Source organism: Candoia aspera, chromosome 2 (assembly GCF_035149785.1).
Source record: "Candoia aspera isolate rCanAsp1 chromosome 2, rCanAsp1.hap2, whole genome shotgun sequence".
In the NCBI taxonomy this organism is placed as follows: domain Eukaryota; kingdom Metazoa; phylum Chordata; class Lepidosauria; order Squamata; family Boidae; genus Candoia; species Candoia aspera.
This window is the reverse complement of record NC_086154.1, coordinates 153,778,098-153,803,760: the sequence shown is the minus strand read 5'-3', so window position 1 is coordinate 153,803,760 and position 25,663 is coordinate 153,778,098. Positions and strand designations below refer to the sequence as shown.

At 45.6% G+C, this 25,663-nt stretch overlaps 1 protein-coding gene across 1 annotated transcript in view; it reads left to right on the top strand.

The window, feature by feature from the left end:
* LOC134490976 (complement C3-like) overlaps positions 1-25,663 on the top strand; it is a 98,834-nt gene that overhangs the window by 43,999 nt on the left and 29,172 nt on the right. The window contains exons 12-21 of the mRNA XM_063294379.1: positions 339-548; positions 672-866; positions 1,104-1,265; positions 10,623-10,752; positions 11,465-11,539; positions 12,536-12,736; positions 14,225-14,336; positions 15,813-15,898; positions 21,761-21,900; positions 24,032-24,244. Of these exons, the coding sequence (XP_063150449.1) occupies positions 339-548; positions 672-866; positions 1,104-1,265; positions 10,623-10,752; positions 11,465-11,539; positions 12,536-12,736; positions 14,225-14,336; positions 15,813-15,898; positions 21,761-21,900; positions 24,032-24,244 (1,524 nt within the window). The remainder of the gene's footprint in view (positions 1-338; positions 549-671; positions 867-1,103; positions 1,266-10,622; positions 10,753-11,464; positions 11,540-12,535; positions 12,737-14,224; positions 14,337-15,812; positions 15,899-21,760; positions 21,901-24,031; positions 24,245-25,663) is intronic.

Below are 25,663 nucleotides of genomic sequence, written 5' to 3'. Positions count from 1 at the left end.
CCCTGCCTGACCAGGTGGGGTGGGTTAATGTCATGGGGATGAGACGGTCTCTCAGGTAGCCTGGTCCCATGCTTTAAAAGTGATAACCAACACCTTGAATTGGACCCGGAAGCAAACTGGCACCCAATGCAGCTCGCGTAACAGTGGTGTTACATGTGCCGATTTCACAGCACCAATAACTGTCCATGCCACTGCATTCTGGACGCTTCCGGATACTCTTCAAGGGTAGCCCCATGTAGAGCGCATTGCAATAGTCTATGTGGGAGATGACAAGGGCATGAGTGACTGTTCGGAGTTGCTTCATGATTGGGTTAATCCTTCATACTTACCCTGTCTAGGTTAAAACCAACCATGCAGAGCTGCCAAAAGATCGCCAGGCATCAAAATCCATGTCAGCCACAGCCTACCAAACCCAGGGAGGATCTGGAAACTACCTTCATTTAGCTATTATATCTACAGAGATTAAGCCTGGAGATAACTTACCAATCAGTTTCAATGTAAGGGGCAATGCACACTCACTGAACAGGATCGACAATGTCACATACATAGTAAGTATTACAGACCTGGAGGAAATCCAGGGGCTACATTTCAATTCATCTTGTAGCCTTGAAGCTATTGGCCTAAGCTATCATTACTAACCTTTCCATTAATCAGTATTTGTTCACGCTCAGATCTTGACTAAAGGGAAGATATTCAAGGTTGGCAGGCAACCCTGGGCACCTGGACAGAATCTGGTGACCATGACTCTGCGTATCACTCCAGACCTCGTCCCTTCCTTCCGGTGTGTGGCTTACTACCAAGTGGGGAACAACGAAATTGTGGCTGACTCTGTCTGGGTGGATGTGAAGGATACCTGTATGGGAACGGTAGGTCAATCTTTCCACCGGTTTCCTTAGCAATGCTGGGAAGCCCCTTGTTATAGCTGCCTTAGAAGTGCATAAACCAGATGTGGTCATTTTACAGGATTTGAATGGCATTTTCCCCAAAACATTTCTTTCAGTTCAGATACAAAAAGCCTACTATTTTTCCCCTCTGGCAGTGTCTGGACAGGCATTTTTCCTGTCTGTTTGAGATCTGAGGTATTCTTTGCTTTGTTTAAACAGCTGATTGTGAAAGGAGCATCTGAAAGAGACGATCAAATACATGTGCCAGGAGCTGCAATGAAAATCAAATTGGAAGGGAATCCAAATGCTCGGGTCGGTCTTGTGGCTGTGGATAAAGCAGTATATGTTCTCAATAAAAAGCATAAGATTAGCCAAACTAAGGTAAGGCCAGAGATTTCTTGATCTAAGAACACTTAGCTTTCAGGAGTTTTCTTTTTTCTTTTTATTGACCTTTATTAAATAGATTTTCAAGTAATGATTAAGATAGAAAGTAAAAAAGAGAAGAAGGGTAGAGAAAAAGAAAGAAAAAGAAATACAGGATGGGGACAATGGCAGCTGGAACAGGTTTTCCCGCAAGCTCCGTGGGCTGACCTGACAGCGCGGCTGTAAGGAATGCCTAAGACCAAATAAAAGACTCAGACTCTAAATCAAGTTTAAGCTCTGGCTTTTATTTAGAATAGAATGCACACCAGTAAAAAGCTGAGAGTGAGGGAAGCGCGCCAAAAGTTGAATTAAATAGTCTCGCGCCAAACAGCGCTCCACCCCCACACTCCCCAGGTGTGCCCCACGAGTTCCACAGAGTGACAGGCCATCAAGACTTGATAGGTGAGAGGTCGTCCAGCCCCATTCGCCCTGGGCGTCACCCTGTTTATCTTCCTGCGAGGTAATGGACCATTACCGGGCAATTAGACCTCGATATTCCTTGAAAGCCCGGACGCGCCTTTTACGAACCTCGCCCTGATCCTTTCTTTATCAGGGGCGTCAATGGCCGATTACCGGGCGATGGGACCTTGTTTGTTCAGTAGATCTCCCAACCCCATTACCTTCTTTGTCCGGTTTATTGCCCGCACCTCTCCAGCCATTGACACGCATCCGCGCTTTGTCATGCGAGCCGTTACGATGTCGCAAACATTGCAACGGCAATCATGACATACCGCCCCCCTGAAGAAAATCAAGCCGAGGGCTTGGAGGGATATGCAACGTGGAAGTTGCGGACTAGCTCGGGGGCCTGAATGTTGCGGGCAGCGACCCACTCAGGGTGGGGAAAGTGTTTCCAGCGCACTAAGTATTGGAAAGAGCCATGAAGCTTGCGGGAGTCGAGAACCTCCTTGACTTCGAAGTGCTGCTGTCCGTCGATCATGACGGGTGGAGGGGGGGGAGTGCGTGGATGCCACCGGGAGGGGTCACTGGCCAGCTTGAGTTAGCTGCAGTGGAACACAGGGTGCAGCCGCTTCAAATTATGAGGTAGATCCAAACGCGCCGTGACCAGGTTCACAATTTTTGTAACCTGAAAGGGGCCAATAAATTTGGAGGCCAGTTTCTTGGAAGGCTGAGGTGACTTGATAAATTTAGTGGAGAGATAAACCAGGTCCCCTACTCGAAAAGGTGGCTGTTGGCAACTCTGCTTGTCAGCCTGAAGTTTGTATGAGGTCTGTGCCTCATTGAGGGCGTCCTTAATGACGGGCCAGGAGTCTGCAAGTTTGGAACCCCAATCACAGGCCACCACTACCAGAGATGGGGGCTGTGGGAGCTCAGGAATGGGGACGAAGTTCCGACCCGATACCACCCTGAAGGGGGTTTGTCCCGTGCTTTGATGCACAGCGTTATTGTATGCAACCTCCGCGAAAGGAAGCAAATCCACCCAGTCTTCCTGGTTGTAGTTGATGTAGGAGCGGAGGAATTATTCAAGGGTGGCATTGAGGATCTCAGTAGATCCGTCAGTCTGGGGATGCCAGGAGGTTGACAATGCTTGCTCGGTGCCAATTAATTTCAGAAAAGCCTGCCAAAACCGTGAGGTAAATTGTGTGCCCCTATCGGTCACCAAGCAAGAGGGGCAGCTGTGAAGGCAGTACATGTGCACCAAAAAGAGCTTTGCCAGCTGTTGCGCCGACGGAATAGAGGCACAGGGGACAAAATGAGCCTGTTTGGAAAAATAGTCTTTGACTACCCAAATGACTGTTTTCTTTTGACTGGGTGGTAAATCCACGATGAAATCCATAAAGATTTCATCCCAAGGGTGTGAAGGGTTAGCTGCGGGCTGCAGCAGCCCCTGGGGTTTACCGGACGGTCGCTTAGACATTGCGCAAACAGGGCAGGATGCCACATACGTTTTGACATCCTTCCTCAGCAAGGGCCACCAAAATTGACGTCGGGTCAAGTGGAGGGATTTGAGAAACCCGAAATGACCAGCCTGTTTGCTGTCATGAGACCAGCTGAGGATAGTTGATCATTGCGAGTCAGGGATGTATAAACGTCCCTCCACCCAGGCGAGATCTTGTTCCATGGAAACCTTGTCAGGGTTAGCAAGGAGCCAGGGATCAGACTTTAATGCGAGGGTAAAATCTGCACGCAACCCACCTGGCATCTGTGGTTGCCTGCGGCCCAGAGCGGGCTGCGCCGGAGTCGTTCGCGGGGGGGGGGAGGCTGTTCCCGAGCGCGGCTCCGGGTGACAGCGGCCAAACCCAATTGAGACTCAGAGAGCACAGTCCCCACGATATCAGAGACAGGCTCCGCGTCCTGGGGCAGTCGGGAAAGTGCATCTGCCAAAAAATTCTTCTTCCCCGGAATAAATTTCAGCTGAAAGTTAAAACAGCTGAAAAATTGAGCCCAGTGAATCTGCTTAGGGCTGAGGCACCTGGGTGTGTGGAGTGCCTCAAGGTTGCGGTGGTCTGTCCAGACCTCAAAAGGGCAAGTCACCCTTTCTAAAAGGTGACGCCAAGCCTCCAGTGCCGCTTTTACTGCAAATCCCTCTTTTTCCCAGACATGCCAGCACCTTTCCATCTCGGAAAATTTCCAGGAGAGATAGGCACAAGGCTTCAAGAGTCCGGCAGAATCCTTTTGTAATAGGATAGCCCCAATTGAAAAATCAGAGGCATCAGCCTGAACGACAAAAGGCCGTTCAGGGTCGGGATGGGATAAAATTGGCTCCGCTGTAAAGAGAGCTTTCAACCGGTTGAAAGCAGACTGACAGGCGGGAGTCCAATTGAGCACGGCCCCTGGGTTTTTTACCTTGCGCGTTTCCCCGATGCCTTTGGTCCGCAACAAATCAGTCAAGGGCAGGGCAATCTCCGCGAACCCTTTTGCGAAGGATCTGTAGAAATTTGCGAATCCCAGGAAACTTTGGAGCTGGCGCCGGGTGTGCGGGCACTCCCAGCTCAAAACAGCCTGAACCTTTGCAGGATCCATTTCAATGCCCTTATCTGAAATCCTGTAACCTAAGTAATCCAGGCGCGACTTATGGAATTCGCACTTGGAAAGCTTAGCATAAAGTTTAGCATGCCGAAGCTTGGTGAGAACCTGTCTTACCAATCTTTCGTGTTCTCTCTCAGTTTTGGAGTATATCAGGACATCGTCCAGATAAACCAGTACTCCTTTAAACAAATGGTCATGCAGAACCTCATTAATTAGTTGCATGAAAAACCCCGGTGCCCCTGCAAGATCAAAAGACAGTTCCTTATACTGGAAGGAGCCCAAGGGACAGTTAAAAGCTGTTTTCCATTCATCCCCCTCCCTGATGCGAATGCGGTAATATGCCTCACGGAGGTCAAGTTTGGAAAAAACCTTTCCAGTCGACAAGTGTGCCAACATATCTTTCACGAGGGGGAGGGGGTACTTGTTTGACAAGGAGGCTGAATTTAACCCGCGATAGTCTGTACACAGTCTTAGGGTACTGTCCTTCTCACGGAACAGGACAGGCGCTCCAACCGGCGAGTTTGCCGGTTCGATGAAGCCCCGAGTGAGGTTTTTATCGAGGAAGTTCTGCAACGCCGCCAATTCCTTTTGTGTCATTGGGTAAATTTTTGGCTTAGGCAATGGGACATGAGGGAGCAGTTCAATGGCACAGTCCGTCTTGCGATGGGGGGGTAACTGGTCCGCCTCCTCCTCCCCGAAGACATCAGTGAAGTCTGCGTATTGTTCCGGCAACCCCTCCATGGAGGAAGCGTGAATTTGAGGGTTGACAATCTCAGCCCTCCCCACAGTCAAAGTGAGGGATTTCCCCTTAGCAGGCGCCTGGTAGAACCCATCCTCAAACGTTATCGTACGGGTCCTCCAGTTAATGTAGGGATTGTGGCAAGTTAGCCAGGGGATTCCCAGAACCACTATAGGCTTGCCCACCGGGGTGATCACGAATTCTATGGTTTCCCTGTGCGTGCCTATTTGTAGGGTAACATTCCCTGTACCCTGGGTGCACCCCTCCCCCCCCTGCTGTGGAACCATCGAGTTGCTGGAAGATCAGCGGCTTCGGGAGAGGGAAACAGGGTAAATTTAGCGCAGCGACTAGGTTGGGGTGGATAAGGCATCTGGAACACCCGGAGTCCACCAAAGCCCCGACTTCGATGGTCTTGGAGCAGTAGCTCAGTTCAATTTTTACGGCCAGGATGGGACAGTCCGCACTCACCCTGGTGGTATCGCGCCCATTCTCCACCACCTGCCCAGCGGCGCTATTTAGGACAGGTGGAAGGAGTTTTCCGCCAGCTGCTCCGGGGCGGCCAACCCATCCTCCACGAGGTAGACGTCTCTTCTTCATCTGGGGTCGCTAGTGCCCCTGTCAGCCGTCGGGGAGGGTTGGGTGGTTTCTGCAGAGCCTTCTGCGTCAGTCTAGGTGGGCGATCCGCCGTCCTAGCCTTGTGGCATTCTGCCGCATGGTGACCTGCCTTACCGCACTTGATGCATTGCCCACGGGCAAAGCGACGTTGTCTTTCGGCGTCCCATGTCGGGCCCGACTGTGGCACTGGCCCTTTCCCACTGGGAGGACGCCTGTCTCTCTTAGTTGCCAGCATGAAGGTGTGCTGGGCGTGTTCAGCCTTCCCAGCAAGACAGATCCATTCATGCAGTGAGTCCGGATCGTCTCTGTACAGAGCCCATTGCAACACCTCTCGATTGAGGCCATCCTTAAACATATCGATCAGGGTAGCCTCCGACCATTCAGGGACCTTCCCTGCCAAGACCTTAAATTCTAGGGCAGAATCTGTGACCGATTTCTGCCCCTGATTGAGTTCTTTAAGAGCACCTTTAGCCCTCTCCTTCGCCAGGGGGTCTTCAAAGTACCACTTCAAGGTGGCCAGGAAGGTGTGGAAGGTAGCCAGAAGGGGCTCCGGACTCTGACATTTGTACGTACCAGTCCGCAGCTCTGCCCTTAAGTTTTGTGGCAATAGCCGAGATTTTAGCCCCTTCCGATGCAAAACAATGTCCGTATTGCTGTACGTAATTTGTTGCGTTGGTTAAAAAAAATGACAGGTTCATGGGGTCGCCATCAAATTTTGCTGAAAAGTCTTTAGTGATCCCACCAACTGGAGAAACCCCAACCTGTGAGTGAGTAGGGGTAACCCCCACCGGAATAAAACCACGGGGCCCTGGGAAAAAGTCCTGCGCCTGGCCCCTTCCTCTTGGGGCCAGCGATAGGGTGGGTGGGATGCCAAGACCCCTCCCTGTGCCCTGCACAGCAACACTTTTCGTGAGCTCACTCACCACAGTTGACATGGATCGCAGCATGTGTTCTAATGATTGCACCTTGGACTCCAGAGCCCTGATCCTGTCCGGTGTGATGGGATAGTCCATCCTCGGTGCTGCTGGTTGTTGCCCGATTGGCAGTCCTGCGAATTCCCTCTTGGGCGTCTGGGGGTATTGGAGTCTCCAAGTGGTGTGGGATGTCCCCGGCCGGGGGTCCGCTACGCCGTCCCACCTGAAGTGTTGTTGACTCATGACTCCCTCTTCCATCAGGGCCCTCCACTCCGGGCTGGGGCTCCAGGCTCCAAACTGGGGTGCGGTGTAGGTAGGGAGGGGGCTCGTGTCCCATCTCAGGAGTGCCGATTCCAGAAGCTGTCTGGTCGCCTCCCCCGCTCACGTTGAGTCCTTCGCGTCTCCACTCTGAAGCGCCGACTCCAGGATCGTCCCCGGTTCAGTCATCGCTAGTTGCTTCTCTCGCAAAAAAATAATTTCCTGGTAGAGGCTAGCGAGGTTCGTTCTTAAAACACTCTCAGCTTTATGTAAGGAATGCCTAAGACCAAATAAAAGACTCAGACTCTAAATCAAGTTTAAGCTCTGGCTTTTATTTAGAATAGAATGCACACCAGTAAAAAGCTGAGAGTGAGGGAAGCGCGCCAAAAGTTGAATTAAATAGTCTCACGCCAAACAGCGCTCCACCCCTACACTCCTCAGGTGTGCCCCACGAGTTCCACAGAGTGACAGGCCATCAAGACTTGATAGGTGAGAGGTCATCCAGCCCCATTCACCCTGGGCGTCGCCCTGTTTATCTTCCTGTGAGGTAATGGTCCATTACCGGGCGATTAGACCTCGATATTCCTTGAAAGCCCGGGTGTGCCTTTTCTGAACCTCGCCCTGATCCTTTCTTTATCAGGGGCGTCAATGGCCGATTACCGGGCGATGGGACCTTGTTTGTTCAGTAGATCTCCCAACCCCATTACCTTCTTTGTCCGGTTTATCGCCCGCACCTCTCCAGCCATTGACACGCATCCGCGCTTTGTCATGCGAGCCGTTACGATGTCGCAAACATCGCAACGGCGATCATGACAGCAGCATGTTTTTCGGGCTCAGGCAGGTTTCCTTGGAGCCCAGAAGTGTTCTCTGGACAATGAGAGCCCCAGGAATCATCCCACATGTTCTCCGGACAGCTGGCCATAGCTAGAAGATCACAAAATGGAGTTTCACATTTGACTGGTGAGTGATCAGCTGGGAGGTAGGGTTGTGATCCTTTCCCAAGCTGCACTGTAGCCAAAAACAGACTCTAAAACCGACCACCCCATTTTTAAAACACCAAGGGGTTTTTTTTTTGTATATTTGTTACCTAAAAGAGGCTTTTTACAGCAAAGAAATGCAGAATCTCTTGGCAATTTTCATTATTTTGGGGATTGATTAATTTGGATATTTGGCTTTTTTTTTTTTTACAAAGTGTAACGCTGAGGATTAAAGATTTTTGTTTTTCTATTGCCATCTTTTTTAATAAACTAAACTTTGAGAATTATAAAAGATTTTTCCTACTTTGATGAACCTGCAGAGTTGAATTTCGACATATTTGTTTTTATTTTCCTGTGGGAACGGTCTTTGTTTTCACTTTCTACTATGCTGATTGGTTACTTTGGAGGATAACGAGTTGGAGGATATTTTCAATACAAGTGCCTTAATGGACTTTACTTTCTTGAGTCACTAGAGGAAGCCATAATCTACTGTGGAGAGACATGAAGGAAATTAAAGTGATTTTTACTGAATTTTATCTTGAAATCACTGAAGTTCTGGACCATCTCTCAGAATTTGTGGAGTCCAAATTGTGCCAACAATTGGAGGAAGCTGATAAGGTCGAGAATTACCCTAAATACAAAGCTGCTTCTCCAAAGAAGATGAGGATTAGCAATTTGGAATTAAAAAGGGAAGGGGGTGGGAATTGAACTGTTGAGATCTGAAAAAGAAAGAGATTTGGGTTTAAGAAGAGAGCTGGGAAAGTCTATGCCATTGAAACATCAAGACCAAGAAAGAGAATTAGGCTTCAAATGCTGGAAGGTTCTTGAAGAATATTTGGACTTTTCAAGGCAGGCTGCAAAATTGGAGATTTATATGGGGAAACCTCTGTGTATAATGTTGAGATACTGTAAGTAAATGCTTTGGTTTATTTTGAAGTGGGATAATTGTTTAAATATGTTTATCAGGATGGCTTTTTAAGGTTTAGATGGATACTTTTGCTTTTTGGATAACACTCTTATTTTTGGTAAAAGAATATTAACAAAGTGACTCTTATATATATGTAATAGTAACAAGACATAGGCAGGTTATTTTTGTTAGTTTAGTTAGTAGAGAGGATATTATAGAATTATAGTGAAGAAGGATAACATTTAACTGTGGCTTTTTTTTTAGGTGAAAAAGCATGTTTGAAGGGTTTTTTTAAAATGTTCTTTAAGTGGGAAGGAAAATTTGTTTTAGAGGGGAATGTTGCATTAAGAATTGAAATGGTTTATAGAAATAATGTTTATCATAGTTTAAATTGGAGTAAGAGATTGATATTGATTTATGTATATCTTTGCTGTAGAAAGTCAGAAGTCACTCTAGTATTCTTTTTTGCAGTTTCACACCTTTTTAGTTTATTTTCCTCTCTCTGTAGGTTTTTTGTTTTATGCTTTTATGCTTGTTTTGTTTTATGCTTATTAATTTTTATTTATATGTTGAAAATTCAATAAAGTTTTAAATGTTCTGAAAGGAAAATACAGAAAAGAATGACTTCCGACTTTCTTTGCAACAGATATAAGTATAAATTTACACTGAACTCTTACTCTAAGTTTACAACATAGCTTCCATTACTTCTATTGTCCATTATTATTTCTAATCATCAGATCCATATATCATAATTTTATTTTTTGTGTGTTTCACGGAAGAAGTCCAAAAGGGGCTTCCAGGTAGCGTTAAGATTACTCAATGTCTTTTCTCTAATCAAAGCTGTTGGTTTCGCCATCTACACCAACTTCACCATCCATTCTTCCATTGTAGGTAATGCCAAATCTTTCCACCTTTGTGCATTTAAGAGCTGCTGTTATCACATATAAAAACGTTCTATGGGCTCTTTCCAACTGTTTATCCATCAGTCCGAAAAGAAAAGTCTCTGATTTCGATTGTATATTAATCTTTAAGATCTTCTGAATTAAAATATGTATTTGATCCCAAAATTTTTTAGCTTTTTTGCGTGTCCACCAAAGGCGATAGAAAGTCCCCTCTTGCTGTTCACATTTCCAACATACATTTGAAGTACCTTTATATATTTTAGACAATTTACCTGGTGACAAATACCAATGGTACATCATTTTATAAAAATTCTCTTTAAGATTATAATACAATGTAAATTTCAGTCCTTTTATCCATACATTCTCCCATTGTGCCATTTGTATCTTATACCCAAAAATTTAGCCTATTTTATCATACAATCTTTAACTTGTTCATCTTCTGTTTCTACTTTCAATAAAAGTTCATACATCTTAGCAATAACATGCTCATCATTCGTACAAAGTTAAACTTCAGATTGTTGAATGTACAAAGTTTGGACAAAGTTCAACTTCAAATTCAGTTTTACCATGTTCAGAATCAAAAGTCCTTTTATATACCTTAAATCTATCTAATAATCATATGTATGAATACCATTGACATATATAACCTTCTGATACCAAATCCTCTCTTTTTTATCTTGAAATTCCCCAGAGGAAAAAAAATGTAGGGTCACCATAAGTTAACCATTTATGCTTCTTGCGGTAACAACCATAAAGGAGTTTTTGGAGACAATCTAGCTTTATATTTATTCCATACCGTCAATATGGCATGTCTAATAAAATGATTTTTAAAATCTACATTAACCTTAACTTTATCATACCATAAATATCCATCCCACCCAAATCTCAAATCGTGTCCTTCTAATTCCAATAACTTCCTGTTTATCAAAGTCACCCAATCTTTCAACCAGCTTTCAGGAGTTTTCCAACCTGCAAATTACTAGACAGGAACATTTTTTTCTGTTATGTGCACTAGATATGGGACACAGTGGAAAAGAGTGACATTGGCTGTACAGCTGGCAGTGGCGTGAATCAGCTGGGTGTGTTTGAAGATGCTGGACTGGCCCTGGCAACCAGCATTAAGCTCACCACCAAACAAAGATCAGGTATTTGGGGGATGGATGCTACTGTCTGGGAGATGGCAGAGGTTTTGATGGGAAAAATCCAGTTGGGCAAATGCTCCACCAAATGCTCCTGGTACCATATGACCTGAAAAGTACGTTTCAGCATCTGAAGCAGAGACTATTGGCATTTGGGTTCTTGAACTGCATGCCACTGCTGCAACATCTTCCACTAAGCAATTATTCAAACATGTAGGACAAATTCCAGAGCGCTGTTTCTAAGGGGGGAGGGTGCTGTTGTGCAGGCATCCTACTTTATTCCTAGGAGGTTAGGAGGCGTCCAGACCCTGTAATCCTCCACTAGTCTTTTCCGACTACTTCCATCATTCTTATTTCTAGAAAAAAATCCAGCAAAACATGAAATAGCTGGAGATGCTTTTTCTTCAACTCGGACCCCGTGAGGAGTTGAGCTATGCCTCCCAACATACTGCAGCTTCCCAGCTCCAAAGCCCACTGCTTTCCCTTGGCAATGCTGGTCACTGGAAACAGATTAGATATGGATCCAGGTGACACATAATTAAAGCTTCAGATTGCATCTCGAGTCTTAGATGGGAGGAAGTCCCACAGAAGGCAGCCGAACTGACTTTTCAGTAAACCCATTGTAAGATTAATCTCCACAGGAATTAGGGCTGAATGTTATCTTCTTACCTGAAAGAATAATAGTTTGTTCCTGCCTCCTCTCCCCTGCCTCGTTCAGATGTGAAGTGTCCTCAGCCTGAAAATCGGAGGAATCGCCGCTCTGTCCTGCTGCTTGACAGCAAGACAAGCAAAGGTATGTGACAAATGACAAAGTTGCTGTTTACTCTGAGCTAACAGGATACAGCTGTACTGTAGTCCATTTGCACTGATCAGGAAATGGACAAAGGAATAGAAGAATATTACCCCTATTCAACTTTGCTGGGGAATGCAAGTATTAGAAAGTAATTGTCGGCACTCTTAGGTGGTTCCCTCTTTCCCTTCTTTCTCAAGCAAGAGGGCAGAAGAAAAATAGTTTCTGTTAAAGAGGAACGTTCTTATCTTATGAACATCCCTGGGGTTTTGAGTTCTGAGTGTAACAGAGAAGGAGTAATTAAATGGCCCACTAGTTTAAAGTAGAACGTAAGTGGTTCCAGCTAAGGAGGTCACATTGTACACGCAAAAGTTCTAAGCATTGCTCTTCAAGCGTTCTCGGATAGCAGCACTGATCAAGAGTTGCTCTTGGTGAGGAGGAAGCAACCAATGGGCAGTGAGCTACAAGCAGCCCCCAAACCAGGAGCCTCTGTGGGGATGCGTGTGTGTCAAGATGGCAGCTGCAACTGTACAGTCAAAGCTCTGCCCCGTTTTATATCCATGGGGCTTCAGTCATCCCCCTTCCTATGGACATCCCTGCCCCAAAGCCTTTTTTGCAACTCCTGAATCACCAGGAACATGGCCCAGAAAAAGCAACAGTAGAACTCCAAAATCTGAAGCATGGTGTCCTTTGTTTCAGTAGAAAACTAAGGATAAATGCATTAACCCTCTAGATACACTGCAACGTTTGATTGATTCTCAAGCATAGAACATGAGTATCAGGCAATACTGCAGCAATAAGCCCTAAAGCAATCTTACAAAAATGGCAATCCATAGTAATTAGTGAAAAGTCAAAGGATGTTCAGCTGTTCCTAGAAGCTGGCTGGGATAGGATAAATGACTAACTTATTTGGATTTACATTGTCTCCTATTTCCTTTTATGGGTATGACTATGAGAAATAGGCATTTTCTAATGTTTCACAAATTTTGCCCATTGTAGCGGCACAGTTTCAGGATCGAGCCCTGCAGAAATGCTGTGAAGACGGCATGTATGAGAATCCCATGGGGCACAGTTGCGAAAGGCGTGCAAAATACATCCAGGAGGGAGACGCGTGTAAGGCTGCCTTCCTCGAATGCTGTCACTACATCAAAGGGATCCGAGATGAAAAGAAACGGGATCATGAGTTGTATCTGGCAAGAAGTAAGTAGCATGTTCTGGGTTTCTTTAAAAAAGAAACATTCAACGTACAGTAGCTGGGCCATGGAAAACAGCACATAACAGCATCACCAAGGCTTGAAAACCCATTTGGAATATGGGCCTCCCAGTACCTGGGCTCTCTCAATCCCTATCAAGGTTGCGTCAGCGTAGCATAGAGCCATACTCCCACCAGGTCACTGTTTTTAATTGAGCAGACCCAGGAGTCTGCTGCTCCCTCTCAAAGCAACCCATCACGTTTTTTAAAACATTGCTGAGAAAAGACCTTATGGTTCAGCTAATGCACCAGCAGCTTTTGGGGAGGTCTCAGCAGTTCAAGGATGCTGTTGGTGAAAAATGATTCAGAGGACTTGAGTGAAAAGGTGGCTGTATGGATCTATCTTCAGTTGTACTTTATTCCAGTTGGAAGGATGGGCTATAAATTAAGACCTTGAGTCCATTCCAACATCAAGGGACAATAATTCTGTCCATGTATGGATGAGGTCTGTACGTCATATCGTGGGAATAATGGCTGGAGTCAAAATCCTCTTTCGGGCTTTTGTCTTCTCTGTCTGATTGAAAATTTGTAGTTTCTTAGTTTCATTTTATAAATACATGTTAATCTAATAGAGAATGTAAGATAGGAATGGGAGAAACAGGTTGCTATTGAGCATGAAATAATTACTTATTTATTCCTATCATGTCCTTGCTACTACATCAAATTCATAAGAAACTGTGTGTGATGGAAACAGTCCCCATTACATTACGTTACATTCTGTACTGGTCTTAGCTTTCCACAAAGCAATGTTGCAGCATTGTACCAGTTTGTGTGTTCAGTACATCTGTCAGAGTAACAAGAGAGGAAGAGTATTCCTTGACTAACCAAAATGCAGAGATGCCTCCTATTTTGCTACTTGGAAAATATCTGGCTATCGACCTCTATGTATCTATATCAAATAGAATTATCCCGTTCAGCCAGTGTTCCCATGAACAAGCATTTTCCCAAATAGATCTGAAAATGCATAGGTTGAATTGATGCTAATAAACCCACCTTTTAGAGTGTAGATTGATGAGATCACTGTGTTGACCCAGAGCAGTGGAAATGCCTGATCAGTGATCTATGTAATATAAAGTGGGTCCTTCATTAAGATGCTTCCATATCAGCCTTATGGTGTCAAATGCTACTGACTCTATCAGCCCCGTAAATATTAACCTCTCAGACAAGGTAAAATGGCCTTTTAACGTTTCTTTTTTCTAGGCCAGCTAGTCTGAGTCAGTTTTCCCACTTCTTGAAGCAACTTCGGAGTAAAAGGTCATTCACAGATTGGTTGGGTTAACGCTTGTGCATAACGCTTTGGCTTTGGCTTAGTATTTTGGGTGTTGTAAAGAACGGTTTATAGTTTACTGCAATATGTGAATCTGCTCACTTGGCTTATTTAATAAAGGATTGTTAAAGAAACAATAGCTTATGCCAGCTTGCTTTCTATTGTCCAGGTGATTTTGAAGATGAATTCATGAAAGATGAGAACATCGTCTCAAGGACTGAGTTTCCTGAGAGTTGGTTGTGGCAAACGGAGCTACTGACCGACCCTCCCAACAGTCAAGGGTATCAGAGTTCTGCTGTCTGTGTTAGCCCACTTTTGAGTCAAAAGGCACATTTAGTGGCTGCGGAATTCACACAGCAAGGGGGATGGTTTCTCCTCCAAGAGGAAAGGATCAGAAAAGGTCCTGAGTGAAACTCAGGGTTTGTTTTTCGCCTCCCTTAGAAGGGGGAAGCTTTTGCTCATTTCTGAGGCAGCAACTTGTCAGTCAGTCTGTCCTTTATTATGGTCAATGACCAGCATGCCACTTCAAAAAAGTAGAAATTAAAATTTACAACATTAAAAAAATAAAAATAAGCAACTACAACTAAATAATCAATGTGATTGTTTACAGTGGGTTTTACAAATAATAAAACAACATTTTGCCACATTCAAAGAAACTGAATCATGTTGGTCAGTTGTAATGAAACTGAATCCTTACAACTGTCCATAAAATAAATCCGAATGGGCCAGAAATTTAATTACAGTAATAAGGGGAATATAAAACATGGGCATTTGTTTTTTATAAGAATGGCTGTTGGAAGTGTGCTAAAATGTGGTGAAGTTTAGGGTCTCCTAAATTTAGGGATGGATATTTAGTTTTAATATCTTGCTGGTCTAAAAAAGAGAAACTGGCTACTTAAGAAAAAAACATCTCTAGGGGGCTGACAAATATAATTGCCCTTCTACATCCATAAGACGTTGTTTAAGGCTTGATATCCCCTGCTTATAGCCCATCATCAGTAATACATCCTGTGAAAAGCCATAACTCTGCAGCTTCTGATAAATTAACCTTAGTCAAGTTGACTCAAAGTTATCAGCCAGGATCAAAGGACCTACTGTAGGTCCACAGGAAAAAACAGTGGTTTCAGCCAAAATGGGAATCTACATTGGGATATGCTGGTTTCTACTCTAATCACACCACTTCACGCTGAAGGACCTCATTAGCAGCAAAGATGCCTCCTTCCTCTTTGATTCTACTAAATGGAGTGTAGCAGAAGGAGCAGGAAATGGTAGTTGTGGAGAACGCTGCGTTATAGTTGTTGCCCCCTGGACTAGACTGGTTGGTTGTGCATTGTCTCCCGTCGCAGAACAACTTTGGAAGCTATTGGTAGAATCTAAAGGAAGTGCAGAGAAAGGAAATGCGACATTGAGTCATCAATAAGTTGATTTTGATGTTATGAATAGGTAGAGGGGAATTATATATCCAGCAGCAATCAAATTGCATTGTCACGTCGATTTCCCATATTAGAGTGCTTTCAAAGTGAGCATTTTATTATGAAACCACTGTTACAAATGTAGAATTTAATGGGGGAAGTAGCTGACGACAACTTCCATTCAGAACCCTTTTGTGTTTCCCACTGATTCTCAGATCTTTTGGTAGGGAGGGAGGTGCTGTATGATTGGCAGCTCTAGGAGTTGTCTATCTGGTATCAACTTCCAAGTGCACACTGTAATAGCTGTGTGCAGGAATGACACAACACCTTTCATTTTGTCCCTAGGATTTCAAGCAAGATAGTGTCTTTTTATCTGAAGGATTCCATCACAACCTGGGAGGTGCTGGCTGTGAGCATTTCACCCATGAAAGGTAAGGAATTAGGAATGATGGAGCTAAAGATAGCAGTGTGAAAGGCACCTGAGAATCAAAGTAGAATTAATGGTTTGTGTAGTGGTTGCCTAATCCCAAATACTCAGTCTCACAAGCTCGGGCTTAAAGATAACTGATTTATTAAAGGAATAGTATGCAAATACAGAGAAAGCTGAGAATGAGCAAAAGCGCGCCAAATACAAACTTAAAAGCTTTGCCTGTGAGCCAGTCCCGCCCCAATCACCCGTCAGTGTGCACCCCCTCCCAGGTGCTAGGAACCGTTACATGCGCCTGGGAAAGTAACCTTGAACAGGAGCGCAAACCCAAACACACATTCCAAGGCTTCCAAACAACGGAGGGCGGAGGAATGGAAAAACCCTGGAGGGCGAAGGAACACGGGAAAGAACTTGACATGTGAAACGTTACAATGTTAACAGAACATTGAAATGGGAGACATGACATATTGCCCCCCCCCAAAAAATGCTATGGAGCTGGTTTGTCAGGGTAGGCAGAGTGAAAGTGTGCCACTAGACAAGGGGAGTGTACGTCAGGGGCAGCGACCCATTCAGGATGAGGGAAATGTTTCCAACGAACGAGGTACTGCAAAGTTGAGCGCAGGCGGTGAGAGTCCAGGACATCTGTCACCTCGAAGTGTTGCTGGTTATCAATCATGAGAGGAGGTGGTGGCACGGGTTGGGGATGCCAACGGTCCGAAGGCAGGTAGGGCTTGAGTAAACTACAATGGAAAACAGGATGTAAACATTTGAGGTTGTGAGGCAAAGCAAGTTTAAAAGTAACAGGGTTAATTTGTGCCACAATAGGAAAAGGACCCACAAACTTAGGGCCAAGTTTCTTGGAAGGTTGTGGTGACTTGATAAATTTGGTTGATAAGTACACTTTATCCCCTACAGTGAAAGCAGGTTCAGGCGAGCGCTTTGCATCAGCATGGCGTTTGTAAGTGGCCTGGGAATGGAGGAGAGCTTGTTGAATGTTGAGCCATGAGTGTTTGAGAGAGTCAGCCCAGTCGGTGAGTGAGGCTGGCAGGGGTTGTGGATGGGGAAGTTCAGGAATAGGAACGAAGTCTTGGCCAAAGACAGTTTTAAAGGGAACTTGGCCAGTGCTCTGATGAACGGCATTGTTATAAGCGACTTCTGCAAAGGGGAGTAAGTTGACCCAGTTGTCTTGTTGGTAATTGACAAAAGCTCTCAGATATTGTTCCAGAGTAGAGTTGACCGCCTCTGTAGAGCCGTCCGTCTCCGGATGCCACGCGGTGGAGAGGGCTTGCTTGGTACCTAGAAGTTTTAAAAATGCCCGCCAAAATTGCGAGGTAAATTGTGTGCCTCTGTCACTCACCAAACGGGCGGGGATACCGTGAAGGCGGTACACGTGAACGAGGAAGAGGCATGCCAGCTGTTGCGCGGTGGGGATAGAAGCGCATGGGATGAAATGGGCTTGTTTCGAGAAAAAATCTTTGACCACCCAAATGACGGTTTTGCGTTGACTGGGGGGTAGATCAACGATAAAGTCCATGGATATGTCTTGCCAGGGGACGGATGGGGTGGCCACGGGTTGAAGGAGACCCTGAGGTTTGCCTGTTTTGCGCTTCGTTGCTGCACAAACAGGGCATGATGTGACATAAGCTTTAAGGTCTTTAAGTAACGTTGGCCACCAGAATTGCCGCCGAACGAGGTGAAGTGTTTTTAAGTATCCAAAATGCCCAGCCAGCTTGTCATTGTGGCAGCGCTGGAGGATTGTCTTTCGCAAAGCATCAGGCACATAGAGACGATCGTTGCGCCAGGCAAAACCGTCGGTGAAAGTTACAATGTTTTGATTTGCTTGTAACCAAGTGTCAGTTTTTTGGTGGAGGAGCAACTGTTGTTGCAAATCCGATGAAATTGGCAAGCGCGGCGAGCGGCTGGGAGGCGGGGCGGCTGGAGTTTGCGTTTGATGCACTCGCGTCTGACTGCACGTCACCGCTGCCAAACTTAATTGTTTTTCGGTCCAGACGGTACCTTGGACCGTTGGCCCTGGGCCAGCATCTTGGGGTCTGCGGGAAAGCGCATCAGCTAAAAAGTTTTTCTTGCCTGGTATGAATTTAAGGGTGAAGTCAAAGCGGCTGAAAAACTCAGCCCAGCGAAGCTGTTTGGGGCTGAGTTTACGGCTGGTGCTTAGAGCCTCCAGGTTCTTATGGTCAGTCCAGACTTCAAAAGGGTTGGAAGTCCCTTCCAATAAGTGTCGCCATGCTTCTAAAGCAGTTTTCACAGCAAAAGCCTCTTTCTCCCACACATGCCATCGCCTCTCGGTTTCGGTGAATTTGCGTGAGAGGTAAGCACAGGGTTTTAAGGCGCCAGAGTGGTCGGATTGTAGCAAAAGTGCTCCGATTGAGAAATCAGAAGCATCCACTTGTACAACAAATGGTTTGGAGGGGTCTGGATGCTGTAAAATTGGCTCAGTGGTGAAAATTTGAGCGCTTTGAACGCCTGTTGACAGGTCGGAGTCCATTTAAGGAGCGCTCCTGGGTTTTTTGAACGTCGCGTATCCCCCTGCGCTTTGGTTTTCAACAGTTCAGTGAGGGGGAGGGCGATTTCAGCAAAATTTTGGGCAAATGCCCGATAGAAATTGGCGAATCCAAGGAAACTTTGTAATTGTCTCCTGGTACGGGGAGGCTCCCATGCCACAATAGCTTCCACTTTGGCAGGGTTCATTTCAATGCCCTTAGCGGAAATTCTATATCCCAGATAATCAATTTGTGATTGATGGAAGGCACATTTAGACAGTTTAGCATACAACTCTGCTTTTTTCAATTTAGTCAGCACCTGACGCACTAATTGAATATGTTCTGACATGGTTTCTGTATAAATTAATACATCATCTAAATACACCAATACTCCCTTGAATAGGTGGTCATGCAAGACCTCATTGATTAATTGCATAAAAACCCCAGGCGCCCCTGACAAACCAAAGGGTAAAACTTTGTATTGAAACGCTCTGAGAGGACAGTTAAATGCCGTTTTCCACTCATCCCCTTCCCTTATGCGAATACGAAAATAGGCTTCTCTCAAATCCAGTTTTGAGAAGATTTTGCCTCTGGCCAGATGTGATAACATATCTTTGATCAGGGGCAAAGGATATTTATTTAATATTGAGACCGCATTGAGCCCGCGAAAATCGGTACAAAGCCTCAATGACCCATCCTTTTTTGGTCTGAATAGGACAGGAGCTCCTACCAGGGAGTTAGCAGGCTCAATGAAACCCCTAGCCAGGTTTTTGTCAATGAACTCCCTTAGCGTAGTGAGCTCTTTGGGAGACATGGGGTATATTTTTGGGTGAGGTAACTTTACATTAGGTAAGAATTCAATGGCACAGTCTGTTTTTCGGTGGGGTGGCAAGCGATCTGCTTCCTTTTCCCCAAACACATCAGCTAGATCCTGATATTGACTGGGTAATCCCTCAAGAGGTTGAAGCATTTGTACAGTAGTGTACGCTATCCCTCCACCCTCCATGTCGTCTAGAAGATCTTTTTCAGGTACTTTGTAAAATCCATCCGCAAAAGTCACAGTTCTATGTAGCCAGTTGATGAAAGGATTTTGTTGTACAAACCAGGGCATACCTAAAATAACCAGAGGACCCCCCACTGGAGCTACAACAAATGGAAGTTTTTCCCGATGGGAACCCATTTGTAAGGCAACCAGTCCCGTGGAATGAGTGACTGCTTTCCCCCCCGCCATAGTTCCATCCAATTGGGTGAAGATCATAGGTCTTGGCAAAGGAAACGTGGGCAGTTCCAGAGCCGCTACGACATCAGGGTGCATAAGGGAATGGGAGCAGCCCGAGTCGAGCATGGCCCAAACTTCCACAGTTTTGGTTTTTGATCCCAGTTTAACTTTTACAGTCAGTGTAGGGAAGTTTCCACTCACCGAATCGTGGTCACGCCCGGTTTCTTCCATCTGCCCCAGGGCGCCCTTCAGGGCAGGTGGTAGCCTTTTCCCGCTGGCTGTTCAAATTGCAATTCCTCTTCCTCTTCCCCGAATGATAGTTCTGGTGGGTCCAATTCTGCGACGGCAGCTTTCAGTTTCCGCGGCAGAGCAGGCGACTTCACTGCAGGTTTCACCTGCCGTTCTTCTGGACGGCGTCTAGGGCACGAAGTGGCGCGATGCCCTTCTTTTCCACATCTCAGGCATTGACCTTTGGAAAACCGTCGTTCCCTTTCCTCTTCCCAGGCTTTTGGTTTGGGGCAGCTGGCAAGTCCAGTCGTGCGCGCTCCTCTGGCAAGTCGGGATTGTCTAAGCTCTTTAGTATGGGCATAGGTCTGCAGGGCATTTTCTGCGCTGCCCGCCAACTGAATCCATCTGTATAGCGTCTTAGGATCGTCTCTTCCTAGTGCCCAACGGAGGATTTCTGGTTCTAGCCCTTGCTTGAACATTTCGATTAAAGTTGGTTCGGACCAATCTTCCACCTTCCCGGATAAGGCTTTAAATTCAAGCGCGTAATTGGCCACGGAGAGGGACCCTTGATAGAGTTTCCTCAGGGCGTTTTTTGCTGTCTCTTGGGCTAAAGGGTCTTCGAAGTGCTGTTTAAGTGCCCACAAAAAGTCATCGAAGTCCTCTAACTCTGTTGCCTCGGTTTGGCACAGTTGCACATACCAATCAGCTGCCCTCCCTCTCAGTTTGTTGGCAATAAAATTGATCTTGCCATGTTCCGAACGAAAGCTTCGGCCCCAATCCTCCATATAATGCTTAGCATTAGTGATAAAGAAGGAGAGTGTAGTGGGATCCCCATCAAACTTCACCCCAAACGGTGGGAAGTTTCTTACCGGCTCAGCTGGCTGTGGCGGCTCCGTGAACGTCAAGGTACGCCGAGCCCCCATGGGTGGTCGATCCCTGGGCAGTCTTGCCTCTCGTCCCCCCAACTGGCGGGACGCTCGAGTCTTGCTTCTTCCCCTGGGTGGCAGGGTGCTGTGTCTTGGGTAAGCCAGCTGTGACGGCTCTTCCTCCCAATCTTCCTGAGTTGGCTCTGCACCCTTGGGGAGATCCTTAAGGATTGTCACTATCAGATTCATTTTGTCCTCGATTGCTTTCATACGAGCAGGAGTGACCGGCTCTTCCATAGGTTGGTTGGTTACCACCACCCTCGGTGACAAGGGGATTTCGGGTTCCCATGATAGTTGTGGGGACCCCCTCCCCGTTGCCCTTTCCACTATGGTTTTGTGTTCACTCCTGAGGCTCTCCTGCATGGATAGCAGCAACTCATCTAATTGGACTTCCCGCAGCTCCCGACATGCTGCTCTTTGCGCTCTCGAAGTTAGAACGGGTCGAGTCCTTGCCGACTCCTGCTCTTCCTCGCTCCCTTCACTCGCGCGAAGCTGATGGTCGGCCATCGCTAGCACTCCCTCTTATCCAACGTTTGGATGAGGCTAGCGGAAGATGATTGAATTGATTCTCAGCTTTATGTAGTGGTTGCCTAATCCCAAATACTCAGTCTCAGTCTCGGGCTTAAAGATAACTGATTTATTAAAGGAATAGTATGCAAATACAGAGAAAGCTGAGAATGAGCAAAAGCGCGCCAAATACAAACTTAAAAGCTTTGCCTGGGAGCCAGTCCCGCCCCAAGCACCCGTCAGTGCGCACCCCCTCCCAGGTGCTAGCAACCGTTACACGGACCTGGGAAAGTAACCTTGAACAGGAGCGCAAACCCAAACACACATTCCAAGGCTTCTAAATAACGGAGGGCGGAGGAATGGAAAAACCCTGGAGGGCGAAGGAACACGGGAAAGAACTTGACATGTGAAACGTTACAATGTTAACAGAACATTGAAATGGGAGACATGACAGTTTGGGGTTTTGCCATTGTCCTTCCTTGCAGGGATCTGTGTGGCTGAACCTTATGAAATAAAAGTCATGAAAAACTTCTTCCTTGAACTACGGCTGCCATATTCAGTAATGAGGAATGAACAGGTGGAGGTTCGGGCTATTCTGTACAACTATGTCGACCACGATATTATGGTAAGCTTTGGGAGTTGGCCACGGGTGTGGGTTTAAAGTTAGGAAAGTTGCACGACTTGTGTTGCTGTCCCTCCTTTGACAGCCATAGTTGTATGTATGCTAAGCCACAGCATTTTCTGACCAATAAAAAAGTGCCAGCAATGAAGGGAATTGGTGGGCACATTTGGCTAAGGCTGTTTAGATCAGAGTTTCTTAAACGTTTTGCTCTTCCTCTGTCCTAACTACCAGGAAACACACTGAGACAATGAACTGGTCTCTAATATTTATTACTAGTACTTAACAAGAATCCTAACAAACTGAGGAAGCGTGGGAAAAACCCAGCCATATAAACCCCAAAGGTTAAGGCGGTCCCGATCTGTGTCTCTTTGAATGGCTGAACAATTCATCAGTGCTACGCATGCGCTTGACAGTCTGGGTGGGAGCCCCCTGCTCGCCATCCTTACTCATGACATCCTCCTTTTAAAAATTGTGGAGGGCTGCAAAAGGGCTTTTATTTGTATGAGTTATATTTATTGATATTTACCGTATTTTTAATTTATTTATTTATTTAGATTTATATCACTGCCCATGTCCCCCCAACGGGGGATTAAAAATTAAAATGGATGCATTTGTAGAATAGTTATTGAATCATGTAAAAATAACAATATTAAACCCATTAGGTATTAACAAATAAAATATATTTTGTGAAGAAACCCTATTTTTTTAACAAATAACAATAATAATGAGAACAGTAACATTCAGATCAAATCAAAATCAAAATCAAACCCTTATTACGGCTTATGGGCCAGAAAGCACAACAGTAAAATACACAGATTTGTAGTTATTAATCAAACTTCAAAAATTGCAATAAAATGACATAAAATACATTATTACGGTAACGGCAGTACAAACAGCAGTGGCTGTTTGTGCTAAACCTCAACCGTAGGTAGGACGGATACAACAAACGATAGCACAAAATCGGGCAACCTGGAAAGATCTGTCGGGGTCCTGGGCAGGTAAAGCAGAGACAGATGGACATTGTGCTCTCTACCGGGGTGGTTCTTTAAAATGGGATGAATATGTATCTTCCTTGATTCCCTATGGAGAGCAACAAAGAGCAGATGGCTCAGGGATTCCCCAGAGCCATCTCCACACGGACGTATGTAAGCACGGATGAAAAGGGATGTTTTTATACCGTCCCCGCAGAACTGCAGAGGGCAGAGGATCCAACCTGGCCAAGGCGAAAGCCCAACCAAATTTCAGAATTAGAACTGAAGAGAAATACGACGATGGCACATGCCCATTAGAGAAATCCATGAACTGTAGGGCTGGCTACTAGGCTTAAACGGCTTGAAAATCAGTATCCCAGATACGTTGTTTAAGATGACTCCTGGCATTTTCAAGCCCTAATGGACAGCGACTTTCCAGAGAAAGTCCTAAGGGCTGGAGCTTGCCATTAGCTTTTGCTAGCCAGGTTGATTTACAACTGTCCCTGAGAACCAGTGGAGCCAGACCCAGAGGAAAAAAAATCAGTTGCAACCAGAAATTAAGGAGCTAGCACCAGGCTCCGGCGCTCACAGAAACCAAACCTGTCTCTGACCGCGAAACAGCATCCTTGATGCATCTCGGAACTGCGAGTATTGCTCTTCTAAATTTGGACTGGACAGCTTCCAAAAGAGTAACGTTGTCTTATATGTTTGCAAGTACCTTTAATACCTGCGAATAATTTTGATTTCGTGGGGTCCTCGGATCACACTTTAAGAAACAGTGTTTTAGATCGTCATCTACGCTCCATTTGTTTGTCTACTGAGCAGTGCACATCTTGGGCTCTTGTATTTGCGGGGCCTTATTTGCGTAAATATTCTGATGCACTGAATTATGCACACATTCCTATTTCCTACCAGTCCATCAAGAAGGGAAGGGAAGGGAAGGATAAATTTGTATTTGTGTGATGTGTGTGTGTGTGCTCTATGTATACCCCTCCTTCTCTGTGTTTCCTTCCATGTATCACAATGACTGACTCCCTTGTTGGTTCAGGAGAGGATCTGCTGGTGTATATGTTTGCACCACCTGTGGGAAAGCTGGATCTTTAATGCTTCTCATGGCCAAAGCGGCATGGTGGCTCATCTCCTTTTCTCATCCCGCATCATAGGTGCGAGTGGAACTGTTATACAACCCAGCCTTCTGCAGTGCTTCCACAGAAAACAAAAGATACCGAGAGTATTTCAGAGTTAGAGGCCTGTCCTCCAGGGCAGTACCATTTGTGATAGTCCCATTACAGCAAGGATTGCATGACATTGAGGTCAAAGCAAGCGTCCAGGGAGAGTTGGTGTCTGATGGTGTGAAGAAGAAGCTGAAAGTTGTGGTAAGTAACAACTTCTCGGTAACAGCACAAAATGGCATGTCTACCACTGTGGCTAAAATGGTCTAGTCTCTTCTCCACCTTGGACTACGCTGTTGTTCTGATTGTCCTTTGAAAACTCCTAGGACCTTTCCATAGCAAAATGTTGCTGGTTTGAAAATGGGAGAAAAGGGTTAGAGCTGAACATTTTGGGAGTTTTTTCATGGAAAGTAAATATGCTCAGGGTTGCAGCCAGCAATGTGCTTCTTTTAGTCCAATCTTTCTTCCCCCATCCCTCCCCAGCTGCAAAAAAAAAAAAAAAAAAAAATCCCTGCCACACTGAAACAATTAGTCTTTACATTTCAGTGGTGTGATTTGGTGCGTGGGTGTGGTGGACTTGGGCAGGGGGCCAGGATTGCCCAGCCCTGCATTAGCCAGAGCAAGACCCATCACCTCAGGAGACAGTCACCGAGAGTGGTCAACAGCAGCAGTATTGCCCAAAAGAAAAAAGCTGTGCCAGGGAGTTCCCTAGGCTAGTCTGCCCTCCTGGGCGCAGGGCAAGGCACTGTGATATTGCCAGGATAGGCATGCATTTCCCCTCTTATTCTTGGACCGGGATAGGATGGCATCTTTTGTCTTAGCCCATAAAATGCTTGCCCACCACAAATTCTAACGAATTTGATAACACTGTTGAATTCTGAAGAGAGAAATATCAAACCAGCCATTTCAAAATCACAGCAGTGGAAACCATTCAAACACATCCATGCACAACAACCCAGGTGGGGGCCCTAATTGCCCCTCCTGTTTTGAAGGCTCTGTATTTAGTCATCTTGGATAGGCCTCGGCTAATGAGGACACGGCTAACAAAAATGTGTGGGCGGGCTGCTTTGCAGCTTGACTTTTCAAAATGAAGTTTGGGGAGCAGAAGATTGGAGATCAGTGGTTAAAAATAGATGTGAAAATAATTGCCAAAGAATAGGAAGCGAGTGCAGATGGTCCCCTTCAAAAAATAATAATTCATACTGAAGACTGAGTATAATAAAAATGCAATACAAGGCTAGCTGGCATTAGTATTGCAAGTAGCGATCTGCTAGTTTCTGGTACTTGCAATCTGCTCTTGGACCACAGGAAGGCATTCTTGCATTTCTTTATCCAAGGAAGTTTGGCAGATTTGCTCAACTCAAGTTGACTGTAAGTAGAGAACAGGCAACTCAATGGATGGCATCTGCATAACCCTTCCTTCCTGACCCCTTGGCCCTTTGGATCATCACAACCAGCTTCAGAGACTTGGCAAATTATCTAAAGCAGATTTTGGAAGGGTATATGTGGAGATTGTTAGGCTAGTTGGGGGTAATGGGAATATAATCCAACGTATCTGGAAGGTATCAAGTCGGGAAAGACTGAATAAATAGATGAACAGTAGCAGTGCTGCATTTTAGATTA